This window comes from Rhinoraja longicauda, chromosome 3, assembly GCF_053455715.1.
Source record: "Rhinoraja longicauda isolate Sanriku21f chromosome 3, sRhiLon1.1, whole genome shotgun sequence".
NCBI classification, from domain to species: domain Eukaryota; kingdom Metazoa; phylum Chordata; class Chondrichthyes; order Rajiformes; family Arhynchobatidae; genus Rhinoraja; species Rhinoraja longicauda.
Window position 1 is genome coordinate 70449121 of NC_135955.1, and position 18380 is coordinate 70467500.

Genomic DNA, 18380 nt, shown 5'->3' on the forward strand with positions numbered 1-18380 from the left:
GAAGCTTCTCCTCCTGTGTCAGGCTGCTATATAACTACAATCTATTGTTGCAATTGCATCATGAATAATTGTGTGAGAAAACTTTAGGGAAGTCCAGACCCTAGAAAAGCACTTTAAATCACAAACAACATCATGACTAGAAATGTGGTAATTTACTTATACTATCCTCAATCTGTCTGCAATCAACTGGCTTCATTTCCATCTACCTAGTCACACGCAATCTTCTGCAATGGTATATTCCTGCCGCATTCATTCTGAATTTCTGATCTCAGTACCCCTCACGTCATATCGATATAATTCATCTCAGTAGCATCCGAAAGCATATTAGAATCAGTGTACCACAACACAAGATGGGTTGCACCATCATCTTACTAGATCCTCTACCATCACAAATTTACTCACTGCTTGCCCGACATCTAATCGGCACATTTAAAAAAAAATCACTTTCCTAAATACAGAGTAACCCGGGCCACAAATTTCAATTCCTAGTCATTATGACTTGGATGAAGGGATTAAAAGTACCATTAGCAAATTTGCAGATGATACAAAGCTGGGTGGTAGTGTGAGCTGTGAGGAAGATGCTATGAGGTTGCAGGGTGACTTGGACAGGTTGTGTAAGTGGGCGGATGCATGGCAGATGCAGTTTAATGTGGATAAGTGTGAGGTTATCCACTTTGGTGGTAAGAATAAGGTAGATTATTATCTGAATGGTGTCAAGTTAGGAAAAGGGGACGTACAACGAGATCTGGGTGTCCTAGTGCATCAGTCACTGAAAGGAAGCATGCAGGTACAGCAGGCAGTGAAGAAAGCCAATGGAATAACCATATAACCATATAACAATTACAGCACGGAAACAGGCCCGTTCGGCCCTACCAGTCCACGCCGACCACTTCCTCTGACCTAGTCTCATCTACCTGCTCTCAGACCATCACCCTCTAATCCCCTCTCATCCATATACCTATCCAATCTACTCTTAAATAATAAAATCGAGCCTGCCTCCACCACTTCCACCGGAAGCTCATTCCATACAGCCACCATCCTCAGAGTAAAGAAGTTACCCCTCATGTTACCCCTAAACTTTTGTCCCTCAATTCTGAAGTTATGTCCTCTTGTTGGAATCTTCCCCACTCTCAAGGGGAAAAGCCTACCCACGTCAACTCTGTCCGTCCCTCTTAAAATTTTAAAAACCTCTATCAAGTCCCCCCTCAACCTTCTACGCTCCAAAGAATAGACCCAACCTGTTCAACCTCTCTCTGTAGCTTAAGTGCTGAAACCCAGGCAACATTCTAGTAAATCTCCTCTGTACCCTCTCCATTTTGTCGACATCCTTCCTATAATTTGGCGACCAGAACTGCACACCATACTCCAGATTCGGCCTCACCAATGCCCTGTACAATTTTAACATTACATCCCAACTTCTATATTCGATGCTTTGATTTATAAAGGTAAGCATACCAAACGCCTTCTTCACCACCCTATCCACATGAGATTCCACCTTCAGGGAACAATGCACAGTTATTCCCAGATCCCTCTGTTCCACTGCATTCCTCAATTCCCTACCATTTACCCAGTACGTCCTATTTTGATTTGTCCTACCAAAATGCAGCACCTCACACTTATCAGCATTAAACTCCATCTGCCATCTTTCAGCCCACCCTTCCAAAAGGCCCAAGTCTCTCTGTAGACTTTGAAAATCTACTTCATTATTAACTACACCACCTATCTTAGTATCATCTGCATATTTACTAATCCAATTTGCCACACCATCATCCAGATCATTAATGTAAATGACAAACAACAGTGGACCCAACACAGATCCCTGGGGTACTCCATTAGACACTGGCCTCCAACCTGACATACAGTTGTCAACCATTACCCTCTGGTATCTCCCATTCAGCCATTGTTGAATCCATCTTGCAACCTCACTATTAATACCCAACGATTTAACCTTCTTAATCAACCTTCCATGTGGAACCTTGTCAAATGCCTTACTGAAGTCCATATAGACAACATCCACAGCCTTGCCCTTATCAATTTCCCTGGTAACCTCTTCAAAAAATTCAAGAAGATTAGTCAAACATGACCTTCCAGGCACAAATCCATGTTGACTGTTTCTAATCAGGCCTTGTTTATCCATATAATTATATATATTGTCCCTAAGTATCTTTTCCATTAATTTTCCCACCACAGACGTCAAACTAACAGGTCTATAATTGCTAGGTTTACTTTTAGAACCTTTTTTAAACAAAGGCACAACATGCGCAATGCGCCAATCTTCCGGCACCATCCCCGTTTCTAATGACATTTGAAATATTTGGCCAAAGGAATGTTGGCCTTCATAACAAGAGAAGTTGAGTATAGGAGCAAAGAGGTCCTTCTGCAGTTGTATAGGGCCTTAGTGAGACCGCACCTGGAGTACTGTGTGCAGTTTTGGTCTCCAAATTTGAGGAAGGATATTCTTGCTATTGAGGGCGTGCAGCGTAGGTTTACTAGGTTAATTCCCGGAATGGCGGGACTGTCATATCTTGAAAGACTGGAGCGTTTAGGCTTGTATACACTGGAATTGAGGAAAAACCTTTTCAGTCAGAGAGTTGTAAATCTGTGGAATTCGCTGCCTCAGAAGGCAGTGGAGGCCAATTCTCTGAATGCATTCAAAAGAGAGCTAGATAGAGCTCTTAAGGATAGCGGAGTCAGGGAGTATGGGGAGAAGGCAGGAACGGGGTATTGATTGAGAATGATCAGCCATGATCACATTGAATGGTGGTGCTGGCTCAAAGGGCCGAATGGCCTACTCCTGCACCTATTGTCTATTAATTTTATCTACTTTGCTGGCAATTAGCACAGGCTAAACTGGTCCTTTCACCTCAGCATCGTGATTTACTGCTCAGCCACCGGGAGATCAGGTTGGTTAAGGCAGACTGAGCGAAGGTGTTGAGCGAAACGATCGCCAAGCCTGCGTTTGGTTTCGCCGATGTAAAGAAGTTGACATCTAGAGCAGCGGATGCAATAGATGAGGTTGGAGGAGGTGCAGGTGAACCTCTGTCTCACCTGGAAAGACTGTTCGGGTCCTTGGATGGAGTTGAAGGGGGAGGTAAAGGGACAGGTGTTGCATCTCCTGCGGTTGCAGGGGAAAGTGCCCGGGGATGGGGTGGTTTGGGTAGGAAGGGACGAGTGGACCAGGGAGTTACGGAGGAAGCGGTCTCTGCGGAACGCAGAAAGGGATGGGAAGGCGTGGCCAGTGGTGGGGTCCCGTTGTAGGTGACGGAAATGTTGGCGGATGATTTGTTGGGTACGCTGGCTGGTGGGGTGGAAGGTGAGAACGAGGGGGATTCTGTCCTTGTTACGAATGGGGGGAGGGGGAGCAAGAGCGGAGCTGCGGGATGTAGAAGAGACCCTAGTGAGAGCCTCATCTATAATGGAAGAGGGGAAGCCCCGTTTCCTGAAGAATGAAGACATCTCTGATGCCCTAGTGTGAAACACCTCATCCCGGGCGCAGATGCGGCATAGACGGAGGAATTGGGAGTAGGGGATAGACTTTTTGCAGGAGTCAGGGTGGGAAGAAGTGTAGTCCAGATAGCTGTGCGAGTCAGTGGGTTTATAGTAGATGTCAGTCACTAGTCTGTCTCCTGTGATGGAGATGGTGAGGTCCAAAAACGGGAGGGAGATGTCAGAGATAGTCCAAGTATATTTAAGGGCAGGATGGAAATTGGAAGTAAAGTGTATGAAGTCAGTGAGTTTTGCATGGGTACAAGAGGTAGCACCAATGCAGTCGTCGATGTAGCGCAGATAGAGTTCGGGGATGGGGCCAGTGTACGTCCGGAACAGGGATTGTTCGACGTTGACAGTTGGAGATGAGCTCAGCTCGAACCCACGAGTGGACAGACGTGTGGTGCTCCTCTTAACAGCAACAAGCACCTAATTGTTCTCCTAACTAAGCACGCGTGTGTTTAACCACTGTTTTGTTAATAAAACCCGTTTGTTCACAACGCTTGGTTTACTACATTGGTGACCCTCGACCATCTAAAACGGCTTCTTTTAGATTTCGACAATGAACGCAGTCGATAACTCGGCCCAGCAGAACATAGTCGCTCTCAAACTGCCCGTTTTCTGGACTGCACAGCCACACGTGTGGTTCCAACAGACCGAGGCACAGTTCAATATTCGGCGCATTACCGCCAATGCGACCAAGTATTTCTACGTGGTCGGCGCACTGGACCAAGACACCGCCGGGCGCCTCATACATTACCTTTGCCAACCGCTCGATGAAGGCAAGTACAAGGGCCTCAAAGCACTCCTGATGACATCCGCCTGCTCCTCGCCGGTAGCGATTTCGCCGACCCCCAGGAGCTGGCTGAATGAGCGGACGAGCTGTGGCTGGCCAAACAGCAGGATGTTGTTTCCATCGGTCGGGTGTCGGCAGCTTCGCGGCAGTCATTTCCAGCCCCCGCTGCCAGCACAGCGTCAAAGCCGGTCTCGGGCTACACGGGCAGAGGTACATGGTGCTACTACCTCCAACACTGGGGTTCCAATGCCCGTTGATGCCGTTCTCTCTGCACGCATCCGGGAAAAGCTGCGGCCAGCCGTCAATAGTGGCTGTCGCGGTCAGCCAGAAACATCGCCTCTACATCTGGAATCGCCACTCTGGGCATCGTTTCCTCGTCGACACGGGAGTGGAGGTCAGCATATTGCCCCCATCGGGAGTCGACACCCATTCCGGTAGGCGAGAGCCTCCCCTGACTGCCGTTAACGGCAGCCCCATCCGGACGTACGGTGTCTGCACAGATCCCCTTATTGTTGCTCCTGCCACTTCACTTGGCCTTTCATTTTCGTGGACTTCTCCCAACCGTTGTTGGGCGCCGATTTCCTCCGGGCACATTCTAAACTGGTCTATATGAAGGAACAACGCCTCGTCCACTCTGAGACTTTCCAACCCATCGCTTTGCGCCCCGCTGTTCCCACTACCCCACACCTCGACCCGGTATTTTCCGCTAAAAACGTGTATGCTCAGACACTAGTAGATTTCCCCGACATCCTGACTCCTCAGTTCCAATTCGCCCACCCCAAACACAGCATGCTGCACCATATCCCCACCACCGGGCCATCGCTCCACGCACGGGCAAGCAGGCTTCCCCCCGATAAACTGCAGCTTGCCAAGGATGAGTTCCAACAAATGGAAGACATGGACATTGTGCGTCGGTCCGACAGTCTGTGGGCTTCTCCCCTTCACATGGTCCCTAAAGCGTCCGGGGGCTGGAGGCCTTGTGGGGACTACCACCATCTTAATAACGCCACAACAGCCGATCGGTATCCTGTTCCCCACATTCAAGATTTCACGGCCCAATTGGAAGGCACAAAATTATTTTCAAAAACTGACCTTGTCCGCGGTTACCATCATATTCCTGTGCACTCGGATGACATGCCCAAGACTGCAATCATCACAGCTTTTGGCCTGTTTGAGTTCCTCAGGATGCCTTTCGGCCTCAAGAACGCTGTTCAGGCTTTCCAACGCCTTATGGACATGTTAGGCCGTGGGTTGGACTTTCTGTTCATTTACCTAGATGACATTCTCGTTGCCAGTCGCTGTCGTCAAGAACACTGCGCATCTCCGGCTCCTTTACCAGCAGCTCAGCGAACACGGCCTGGCCATTAATCTGGCTAAGTGCCAGTTTGGCCTTAATTCAATTAATTTCCTTGGCCATCACGTCACCCAACATGGTGCAGTCCCTCTCCCGGCCAAGGTGGAGGCCATTTGGCAGTTTCCTCGGCCTTCCAAGGTGAAAGGTCTTCAGGAGTTCGTTGGTATGATAAACTTCTACTATCGGTCCGTGCCAGCGGCTGCCAGGATTATGCGGCCGCTGTTCAAGTCCCTGAACAGCAAGCAGCGGGATCTAGAGTGGGATGCTGAGGCCACAGCCACTTTCAACGGCACCAAGGAGGCGCTAGCACAGGCAATGATGCTAGTCCCCTGACTGTGGACGCATCTGACACTGCTAACACTCGAACAGCTGATCGATGACCGTTGGCAACCACTCGCTTTTTTCAGCCGTCACCTAGGCCCTCCGGAACAGAAATACAGCGCTTTCGACCGTAAGCTCCTGGCACTCTACCTGGCCGTTCGCCACTTCCGTTATTTCCTTGAGGGCAGACCTTTCACGGCCTTTACCAACCACAAGCCCCTCACATTTGCTTTTGCGAAGGTCTCCATTCCCTGGTCTGCACGGCAGCAGCGTCACTTGACTTACATCTCCAAGTACACGACCTGTGTCCAGCACTTTGCAGTTAAAAGCAACCAGGTCGCCGACGCGTTGTCCCGCACTACCATCAATGCCGTCCTCACTTTAGCCCAGGGCATCGACTATTCGACCCTAGCAGCTGTGCAGCAGGACGATGAGATGCATGCCTACCGCACGGCCATTTCCGGCCTGTCCTAGGAGGATGTACTGCTGGGACCCGCTGGCACCACAGTCCTTTGTGACGTCTCTACCGGCCAGCCTCTCAGCCCATCGTCCCAGCAGATTGGTGTCGCCGGATCTTCGATTCCGTCCATGGTTTGGCCCACCCTTCCATCCGGGCAACGACGGCGCTGGTAGAGGCAAAGTTTGTGGCACGGGTTGCGGAAGCAGGTTGTCAACTGGGCCAAGGTTTAGCGTCACATCAAGGCGCCCCTGCAGGATTTCGCTTTGCCACGCCGTCGCTTTGTCCATATCCACGTTGATCTCGTGGGCCCGCTACCACCATCCAGGGGTGTCACCAACCTTCTCACCATTGTAGACCGGTTCACGCGATGGTCAGAGGCTGTCCCGCTCACCGATACCGCTGCCGCAACATGTGCTCGTGCCCTCGCTGCTCACTGGATTGCCCGTTTTGGTGTGCCGGTGGACATCTCGTCAGACCATGGCACACAGTTCACCTCTGCGTTGTGGTCCACCAAGGCCCAGCTGCTGGGCATGCAGCTGCATCACACCACGTGCTTACCATTCAGAATCCAATGGATTGGTGGAACGTTTCCATTGGCACCTGAAGTCCTCCATGAAGGTGCGGCTCACAGGCCCAGACTGGTTAGATGAGTTGCCTTGGGTTTTGTTGGGGATCCGTACCACCCCGAAAGATGATTTAGCTATTTCATCCGCTGTTGGTGTATGGTGCCCCACTTACGGTCCCAGGGAACTTCATCTCAGCAGCACGTGGGCAGGTTTGCTGGTGCGTCTCCGCGAGCAGGTGGGCCAGCTGGCCCCTGTACCGAAGTCTCGTCATGGACTTACTACTTCACACGTCCCACCTTACCTCAAGGACTGTCAGTACGTTTTCCTTCGCAGGGACTCTCATCGGACCCCGCTACAACGGTCTTACGAAGGTCCTTTCCGGGTGCTGCAACACGGTACGACGACTTTTGTGCTGGACATGGGGGGCAGACGGGAGATTGTTTCGGTGTCCCGCCTTAAGCCTGCTCGTGTCGACATTGATCAGCCGGTGTGGGAAGCACAGTCCCATCGTAGGGGTCGGCCATCCGCACCCACCCTCGCCTCTGTTGGTGGTGCCTCCGAGCACGGACCATGCGTACACGTGGTCTGGACCCTTACTCGGGCCCCTGCTCGTTTTCATTCCTCCGGTTCTGGGGGGGGGGGAGGGGTCATGTGGTGCCACCTGGGGGTCAAGCCACTTACTGATCGAATCTTCGTCATCAGAACTGGAACGTTCACGTGACAGGGAGATGACAGTTGATGATGGAGTAGACAGTTGGGGATGACAGTTGACAGTTGGAGATGAGAAGCTCAGCTCGAACCCACGAGTGGACATATGTGTGGTGCTCCTCTCAACAGCAACAAGCACCTAACTGTTCTCCTAACTAAGCACGCTTGTGTTCAACCACTGTTTCATTAAGAAAACCCGTTTGATTCACAACACTTGGTTTACTACAATGTCTCTCTTCCCCAGTTCTGACAACGGGTCTTTGACCTGAAATTTTATTTTTTTATTTTTTTATTTTAACCACAAATGCCACCCAACTTGTTAAGTATTTCTAGCATTCTGCTTTTATTTAATCCTTTCACAATCTCTGTTTTATATTTAATCTAGAAATAAACCTTGGACCACTGTTATCTATCTCAACCTACTTTCACTTCCCTCATAAACCCCAATTCTAAAACCATGCTACCTCACCCCAGTGCTTCAGCTCAAGTGCAGTTGAAACCCCCATTCTTGCCTTTGTAATGAAAGATAATTCCAATAATCTAATCAAACTTTCAATTTCCACCATCAATAAACATGGTTGAGCTGGAAATCCCACCATCAATATCCTAAAAACATCCAGTCCAGCTCAACCTTTAGCACTGTCCATGATGACTTGCAACAACAGTTTTTTAAAAAGACATCCTTATTTTCAAATCCCTCCAAAACCTCACCCTTCTCAATATCTGATCTTCTTCAGCCCTACAATCTTTGAGATCTTGCTGGTCTCCAATTAGTGGTAATGCATTCAGGATGTCTTCTTCGCTGAACTTCTCCACATCCCATCTGCTTTCCTTGCTCATTAAAACTAAGATTTAGAATCATAAAAACGTTACTGCAATGAAGGAGGTACATCAAGCCCAAGCGAGCTGTCAAGGGAACCAAGTCTATTCTATTCTAGTTGCTGTTTCAGGTCAAGACCCTGCGTATCCAAATTTTAGCATCTCCAGTCTCTTGCATCTCCTAAGCCATTCTCGACTTTGCTCACAACTCTAATTTTTGTTTCTCTCCTTTCAAGTCTCTATGCAATCCCTTGCCCCAAGTCTTGATAAATTCTAGATCATTACTACTCGTTGCATTGCTTCTTTATCCAGCTGCCTTCAATTTATGAACAGTGTTTCTCAATTCATAAGCCAACAGTAAACCTCGCTTCATATACTTTGTTTGCACTCTTGTTGCCTCACCAACAGTCTATCTGTCCTTTCCTACTTTGTGTTTAAATAGTATGTTAAATGTATGTTTTTAGTGTTCTTTAGCTTGTTTTATGTGGGGAGTGGGGGTTGGGGGAATCTTTTTCTAATCTCTTACCTCGACGGAGATGCGATATTTTTCCGTATCATATCTCCGTCCGCACTGCTTAAGCAGCACCTAGTAATTACGCAAAACAGAAAACTAATATTATCTTCACATAGGAGAATATCAATTGCAAGGAGAATCTCATTTAACCTTTTAACCAACAATTACTGGAAAACCAGAAACATTTCAATCTGCTGAAAGTAGGTATGGAGAAACATAAGCAACTGATTATTACTGTATATTTGTTCTGTAAAAACTATACATACCAGAGGTATATTCCCAAGTTATCAACATGAGCAGTAGCAAGAAAATCTCCAGTGGGAGACATGGTAATACTGATAGCTGCCGAATCTAGCAAAAAGCAATCTATTAGGCTGTGAAGAGATTAAAAAAAATTAAAAATCAGATAACTTTCAAAATAGCACTTATTTAATTCTAAAACATTTTAAATTCATGTTGTGCCCCAAAGTGCATTGAAAGAGGGTTAAAAAAAAAATTTCAAACAGTAAATCATATTTTTTTCCAAATGAGAAATTACAAAACAGCTTACAAAATTACAAAACAGTTTCAGTTCAATAGAATACGCAAACAAAAATTCCATACAATATTATTTGTATGTGATCTTTTATTGCAACGTACCAGCCTGATGGGAGATCCCAGGTCCTTATTGTGCAGTCCATTGATGCTGTAATTAACCACCGACCATCTGGACTAAAAGCCTGGAAAAAAATGGGACAGGTGATACTATTATGATGTATTAACCTAATGTTAGTTTAAGTTCAATTGGAAAACTCCTGCAAATTATCACCTAGCTATTTAGAATTAAAATGCTAAATTATTTCAAATGTTTTGAAATGGCAGTCAGAGAGACAAACAGCACAAAAACTGGCCCTCTGGCCCAACTCATCCATATTAACCAAGATCCCTCATCTAAGCTAATGTCATTTGTCTGTACCTGGCCATTTCCCTCTAAACCTTTCCTATCCATATCATATACCTTTGAAATGTCTTTTAAAAAGTAATTATTATGCCTGCCTCAACTACTTCCTCTGGCAGCTTGTTGCATATATTCAACACCCTTTGTGTAAGAAAGTTGCCCTCAGGTTAAATTTTGTTCCCCTCTCAACTTAAACCTATGCCACCTAGTTCTTGACTCCCTACACTGGGGGAAAAGACTGTGCATCCACCTTATCTAGTCACCTTATGATTTTATACATAGTGTAGATGGGACATGTTGGTTGGTGTGGGCAAATTGGGCTGAAAGACCCAGTTCCATGCTCTAACTCACACTTTTTGTCTTCATCTTTGGCCAATGTCTAACTATCTGCCTATCAAACAGCTGTATCCACCTGTCATTCGCCAGGCTTTGTCCTGCTCCACTTCTCTTCCAGCTTTTCCCTCACCACAATCAGTCTGAAGAAGGGTCACAACCTCAAACATCACCCATCCATATTCTCCAGCACTTTGTCTTTTTATCCTATACAGGTGCTCCCTGGCTTACGATGCTTCGACTTACCATATGTCGACTTTGCGATGGTGCAAACGGCAGCGACCCGTAGCTTGCTTCCGGGCACGTGATCAGGTGTATTAAATGCATTTCGACTTACGATATTTTCGGTTTCTCGGAACATAACCCCATCATAAGTTGAGGAGCACCTATACTCAGTTCTCTGACTGCTAAAGGCCAGGTGCCAAATGCTACCTTCACAATCCCATCTACGTGTGTCACCATTTTCAGGTAAATATACACTAGCGCTCCTCGATCCTTCTGCTCTACAAACTCCCCAGGGTCCTACTGCACACTGTGAAGGTGCTGCCCTGGTTTTACTTCCCAAAATGCAATACCTCACTTATCTGAATTAAACTCCATTCGCCATTCATCGGCCTATTTACCCGGCTGATCAAGATTCCACTGTCATACTTTGATCATCAGAGACGTTTACAGACCATGAAAAGGGCATTCTGTCAGCAGGTTACTGCAAGGCAGCTACCATTGCTGCCTGGGGACAGGTCCTCAAGTTTGAGCTGCCTTAGATCAAGTCACCACCTGTTGATCACCTCATCTCATGAAATGGCATGAAAGAAAGTCAGTTGCAGGTATTCCAGTGGAAGCAAAGGTCATGCCAGATTGATCCAATCCAAACATCATTTTACAGAATCCAAATTCTGTAAAATTAATCAGCATTCCAATTAGTTAGTAATGAGTATTTTGGACACCATACACAGAACATAGAAGAGTACGGCACAGGAACAGACCCTTCGGCCTACAATGTTTGCGTTGAACATGATGCCGAGCTGAACTGACCTAATCTGCCTGCATATAATCCATATTCCTCTATTCCCTGCACTTCCATGTGCCTATCTAAAAGCGTCTTAAACACCACAATTGAATCTGCTTCCACAACCACTGGGCAAGGCGTTCTAAGCCCCAACCCCACTCTCTGCAAAAGACTTGCCCCACACATCTCCATTAAACTATCCCCCTCTCACCTTATAGCTACGGCATCTATTGTTGGACATTTCCATCCTGGGAAAAAGGTTCTGACTGTCTACCCTATCTACGCATCTCATAATTGTATATACCTGTCAAGTCTCCTCTCAACCTCCAACGGTGCAGAGAAAACAATGCAAGTCTATCCAACCTCTCCCTGCAGTTGAAATTCTCCACTCCAAGCAGTATTCTAGTAAACCTTCTCTGCACCCCCTCCAAAGATTCCACATTTTTCCTGTAATGGAGTGACCAGAACTGCAAGCAATATCAGCCTTTTTCAGAAAATGCTCCAGTTTATCGCAAAAAATATGACAGAAGCATGCCATTCGACCCTTGGTTATGCTCTACCTTTCAATAAGATCGTGGCAATGATGAATTTCTGTCTTGAATACGCTCCAAATGAGTCTTGACAGTCCCCTTGGGTAAAGGCATTTCCTTCTTATCTCCGTCCTGAATGACCAACCACCATTTTGAGAATATAACGCTTGGCCTTGGTCACCCTAGCCAATGGAAATCTACACTGTCAACCTCCTTAAGAATTTGGTGTGCTTCAATGAGATCACCTCTCATTCATCCAGATTCAATACCGTAAAAAGTCAGTCACTTAATCTAATTTTAGGAGGGGATCCCCACCATCTGGGGAAATCAATATAGTGAACCTTTGTTTCAGCCCCTCAATTTGAAGAATACCCTTCATCGGGCAATATACACAATATTCCACTTGCAGTCTCACCAAGGCTCTGTATAGTTTGTGCTCAAATTTCCTTGCAATGAAGGCCAAAATATTGTTTGCTTTTTCACCGGCTTGCTCAACCTGCAAGCAGACCTTTAAGTGAGAGGGGAACATTTTAAAGGGGATGCGTAGTGCAAGTTTGTTTTTTTATACACACACAGAAGGTGGTCAGTGCCTGGAATGAACCTTTAGGTAGACTAGGGGGTGGTGGTGGTGGAGGCAGATATGATAGTTGCATTTAAGACTTTTGGATAAGCACATGGAAATGCAGGGAATGAAGGGATATGGATTAGGCGCAGGCAGATAAGAGTTAGTCTTGTCATCATGTTCAGTCCAGACGTTGTGGGCCAAAGGCCCTGTTCCTGTGCAATACTGCACCATGTTACCAAGCTCTTCTGAACACCAACAGCTGTCCATCTCTCTCCATTTGAAATACATTTTCCCACTTTCTATTCTTCCAAGAATGTTGCAGACCTCACATTTTTCCACATCATCCTTGTCCATTTACTCAGCTTGAACACAGTCACATCCTTCTCACAGCCCATACTGGCACCAGGCGACACATCATCAGCAAACAAAGTGCACTCGATCTGCTCATTCATATCTCTGCTGCAGTGAACATCTCATACCCCAGGCACAGATTCTTGCAACATGCCACTGGTCAGTCATCCAACCTGAAGAGGACCCATTTATTCCCACTTGATGCAGATGAATTAATTCACGAATGAATTGTGACTGAAAAAATACTTGTCATTAGTCTGCCCAGTCTCTAAAGTGACATGAATTAAAGTCCAAGGTAACATTTAATGACTATAATGGAGCAAAATAATTTCAAGCTATGAATACTTTGTTAACAATGCTAGAAAATATTTCTACAAAATCTACAAGCATACTTTGTATGCAAAAAAATCATACCATATCATTTATTTGATTCTGATGTCCAGTGAATCTTCTCACAATTTTTCTTGTTTCACTGTCCAGAACAGTTATCCTGAAATCATCCATAGCAACAGCCAACATGCCACTAATAAAAAGGATATACAAAGAGTAATTTGTGAAATAATAATAATAATAATAATAATAATATATTTATTTTATATAGCGCCTTATCACATGCTCAAAGCGCTTTACAAATACATTTAACATAGAGACAAACAGACAAACTATCCTGACGGAAAAGCGGCGAATACTCAACGCCAGCGTCCTCTCACGTCAGGAAATGTGTGATATTTTGTGCTACCCTGAAATCATGAAATCTTAAACATAGAATGCAATGAATAATTGAAACAACTCTAATTGGAGCTGTCCAAAGTCCTCCAAACAGAGGTGATAAGGTAGATAATGACATCAAATGAGAAATTTGAGATGCATGGATCACAGTTAGCAAAAGAGTATTACATAAACAGTTGGAGGAACTTGGGGGGACAGATGACATACATGATCAACATTTCAGGTTAGGACCCCGCATCTGCAGTTTCTGGATGACTTAAATCTACACAATCTGGGTAAACCAAATTTGCAAATAATACTGTGGAGGTTGAATTCTTGGATTGCATGTATAATGATTTTTAGGTTAGTACTTTGAAAAGACAATTATGAAACAGACAGGAGGAGGTGGTTAAACAATGGCGAACATTTCAGGAACAAAAGCAGGAACTGCACTAATTATATATTCCTTCTGAACCAAAAACATTATCAAGGCTTACAAAAAAAGGATAGCATTAGTCTCAAGGACTCAAGTATATAAAGATGTTAAAAATATCAAAACTGAGGATTGGGAATAGTTCAGAATTCAGCAAAGAAGTTTTCATCATTTTGAATGGGAAAGGTAAAATAGAGTATGAAAATAAACTCCAAGAAATACAAAAGTGGAAGAGAAAAGTTTCTACAACAATAGAAAAAATAGATTAGTCACAAGTGTAGGTACCTTACATTCAAAAATGAGAGATTTTTTTTTAAAGGACAGGAAATTAAACAAATGCTCTGGTTCTATCTTCACAGAATACACATATCACTTCAGAAATGTAAGGGAACGAAGAATTAAGAAAAAGAGAAATTAAAGGAAATTTAGAAAAAAATGCTCATGATATTAACAGCAGTGAAGAATGATAGATGTCTATGCCCAAACCCTAATAATCTGCATCACATAGTGCTAAAAGCAGCAAAAGTAGAAGTCATTTTTCAAAATTCTATATATAATGTAACAATTCCTGCCAAATGGAGAATGGCAAAAATAACTTCATAATTTAGAGAGGGAAGGTAGCTGGAAACCTTAGACCTGTCGACCTAAAATTGGAAATTACAATAGTCCACAATAAAGCATATCATGACAGAACATCTCCGAATTGTCATCAGGATTAGACAAAGTCAACATTAATTCATGAAATGAAAATTATGTTTGACAAACCAACAGTGTTTGAAGAAGTAACTGGTAGAAGAGCTAAAGGAGAATCGGTGTATGTAGTATGTTTGGATTTCCCCAAATTCTTTGACAAGACACACGTGTACAAAATTAAACCACATGGCATTGGGGGTAATATACTGGCATGGATTGAAAATTAGTCATCGGTTGGCAAACCAAAGCAATAGGTCTTAGAGTCAGTCATACAGCACAGAAAATGGCCCTTTGCTACAACTCATCAACCGACCACGATGCCCTATCTACATCTGAGACACTTCATACAACTCATTTCAAATGTAACCCTGCACCATTCCCCAACTCTTTCTCTGCTACATCGATGACGGCATCGGGGCTACCTCCTCCACCCATACAGAATGCATGATAATAAATTTGAAAAACTCAGAACATTTAAGTACAGAGTAAATTAGAGGGCAATTTGACATGTGTAATATGATATGACATGATAAGTCAGCAGAGAGCAGTTTCTCTTATTTGAATCTATAGTAACAAATTAGAGTCAAGAAACATACATGATATTAAAATAAGGGCTGTAAACCAGTGAATGAGGTACAGAATATAGCAACATACAACAATGGTTGAAAAAGAGAGATTAAGAAATGGATGGAAAGATAACTAGCCATTTAACTTTGGATTATGTTATTTATTTAATTGTGGTGTTTGTGTAGTTTTCCACCATAGCATCAAATAGCCCAGTAGAGTGGCTGGTTGCACTCACACAAAGGTTTTGACAGCTGATGAGGAGGAGGCCCAGGACTACACTATCATCCATTCAGTCCAATTTACGAGCTATCAAGTTTTAACTGAAGTTGAATATTTGTTATGTCTTTGATATTCAAACTTACAGAAACTATTACATTTAGTTTAGAGATACAGCGCGGAAACAGGCCCTTTGGCCCACCGAGTCCGCACCGACCAGCGATCCCCGCACACTAACACTATCCTACACACGAGGGACAATTTTACACATTTCTCCATGCCAATTAACCTAAATACCTGTATATCTTTGGAGTGTGGGAGGAAACCAAAGATCTCGGTGAAAAACCTCGCAGTCACGGGGAAAACGTACAACTCCGTACAGACAGCACCCGTAGTCAGGATCGAACCCGGGTCTCCGGCGCTGCAAGCGCTGTAAGGCAGCAACTCTACCGCTGCGCCATCGTGCCGCCATCCTTCATTCATAAATGAAGTATTGTAAATTCATACTTCATTCAGAAATGAAATACTATAAGTTGAAACTACATGATAAATAGTCAAACACTTAAGAACAATTAAATAAAAATGTCTTGAAAACAGAAACAAAGAAAATATGAGCAAGAGTGGAACATTCAGCTCTTTGAGCCTGCTTGTCATTTAATCATCCAAATTCAGCACCTGGCTCCTGTTTTCACTCTTTGATCTCTTCAGCACAAAAAACCTTTGCTATCGGCCACCCAGCAGAAGCTCCCGGATGGTCTCGTGGCAGCTGGCAATCCCCAATAGACAGCAGACCTGGCTCGCCTGCAGTGGAACCGGAGGAGCTCACCTCGAGTGTGTCTGAGGCACGTCTTCTGCTTGCTCTGAAGACCGGGAATCGGAGGGCACAGAGAGTGGGCAACGGACGTTGGAACAAAGGGCCAGTAAGAGAACTGGGAGTCAGTTCTGCACCCTCAAGGTCGGCTGCGGCAGGCACCATCCAGGTGCAGGAAGGCTGAAGGCCGGGAGAGATCAGAACGACAGTTCGCTGGCGACTGCTGCAACGGGCCATTATGACCAGCTGCAGCTGGGACTGTGAAAATGGCGCCAAACCTAGTGACATTTGCATAAGGACTCGGTGGGCTGTTTCTATACATTTGGTACTTTGTTGGTGACTGTCCTTATGTACAGCAATAATCTTACTGATCTGTATACAAAAAATTAATTTCACTGTACCTGGTAAACGTGATAATAAAAAGAACCATTAAATCTTTGAACCATTAAACCTGTTAGTCTTTTCACTGTTACCTAGGCAACTATATTATCCTCTCGATTTCAATGGAGCCAGAGACCTGGGAAGGTCTATAGAGGTTTGCGCTGGCCCAAGACCAGATTGAATCCACCTTGAGCTCAACGCTAATGATGGACTTTGCGACATGTACAATGAAAAACAACAAGCTTGATGGAAGCACCGGGACACCATGGAGATACAACTACAGACTTACGATGCTTCGACTTATGATATTTCGACTTTGCGATGGTGCAAATGGCAGCGACCCGTAGCGAGCTGCAGCTCGCTTCCGGCCACATGATCACGTGTATTCAATGCATTTCGACTTACGATATTTTCGGTTTCCGATGGGTTTCTCGGAACGTAACCCTATCGTAAGTTGAGGAGTACCTGTACAGGATAGGCTGCCCAGACTATTTTAATCTTGGCATTTCATTGCCATTTTGTACGAGACCACAAAAACGCGTAATAAAATTCCACGCAGAATTCAAGAAAATAATTGGAAAAAAAGTATTGCCCACCTGTCTCTATGTAGCAAAATGGTGGCTGGTGATGAATCTAGTATTATTGTATAAACCAACTCCTTCGATTTAAACTTCCAAAACTTGACTAGTTTATCTCCACCAGCTGTAATAGTGAGCTGATTCAGTCCATCAACAGCGACTCCTCGTATTTGGCCATGATGAGCTGAAGAGATGAAACGGAATTGGAATTAATATTTTTGCAAGATCAATGGGTCTAATTCGATTGGGGAACACCATCTGCATTGTGCGAGCCACATTAGTTAGAGTGCGGTTGCCATCGGGAAATCCACCAAATCTGTGCTTTGAAGACAAATACAGTTTATTCTTCTGAAACACGGCTTTCAATAATGCAACGTTTCTTAGGAATTCAACTATCGCATTATAGCAGAACTACCTCTACAACACACATCAAAATAATAAAACCAATTAATATGCTATTAATTCAAAGAGGACATATCTATTCAATTTAATAAATAGAAAAGCAATTCGAAGAACCTGCTTCAAAATCTCATTTAACATCTGTCAAGATCAGGCAAAATCTCTGGTTTTATAATGAGACAAGAGAATTCCATTACATAGGTACACAATGGCATCTATGCAAACGCAGCATCGAAACTCCAATTCAGTAACTTAGGTTTGGTTCACAGTCTGACCTACAGGTTAATCTTGAGAAATACACTAATTGAGATGGAACACTGGCCTGGTCTCAGTACAGGTAACTACACATTGAACTCTCACCTTACACCTAATTTCCTTCTTATAGCCTCACAATTTGCAACTCCAATTTTTTTCTCTCACTCCTTTTGCCTTTTCACGTCTGGCCTTTGTGCAACTATCTGACTATAAAAATAATCCTCCTTACCTGCACTAACCTATTACATGCCAAGCTTTGTCATGCCCCACCTCTCTTCCAGCTTTCTCCCACCCCCTCCTGAAATCAGTCTGGAATCTGGAAAAGAGTCCCAACCCAAAACTTTACTTATCCATGTACTCCAGAGATGCTGCCTGATCTACTGAGTTACTACAGCACTTAGTCTTCTTTTGTAAACCACCATCTGCAGTTCCTTGTTTCTACTACTCAATACAGTTGTATTTTCCAGTCCTCAACTGGTCATCTGTGAGCACACTTAGGTGGAAGAATGAAAAGAACAAGATCATGGTTTCTCCATAGACATTATCTACTATTCCATCATTTAGGTCCAGGCAAATCAAGATTTGGGAAA

General features: G+C 44.5%; 1 protein-coding gene across 1 annotated transcript in view; it reads right to left on the bottom strand.

Moving 5' to 3' along the window:
- wdr36 (WD repeat domain 36) overlaps nt 1-18380 on the bottom strand; it is a 97718-nt gene that overhangs the window by 20328 nt on the left and 59010 nt on the right. Inside the window, exons 14-17 of the mRNA XM_078397027.1 lie at nt 17155-17320; nt 13164-13272; nt 9664-9743; nt 9291-9398 (exon numbers count right to left, since the gene is read on the bottom strand). Of these exons, the coding sequence (XP_078253153.1) occupies nt 9291-9398; nt 9664-9743; nt 13164-13272; nt 17155-17320 (463 nt within the window). The remainder of the gene's footprint in view (nt 1-9290; nt 9399-9663; nt 9744-13163; nt 13273-17154; nt 17321-18380) is intronic.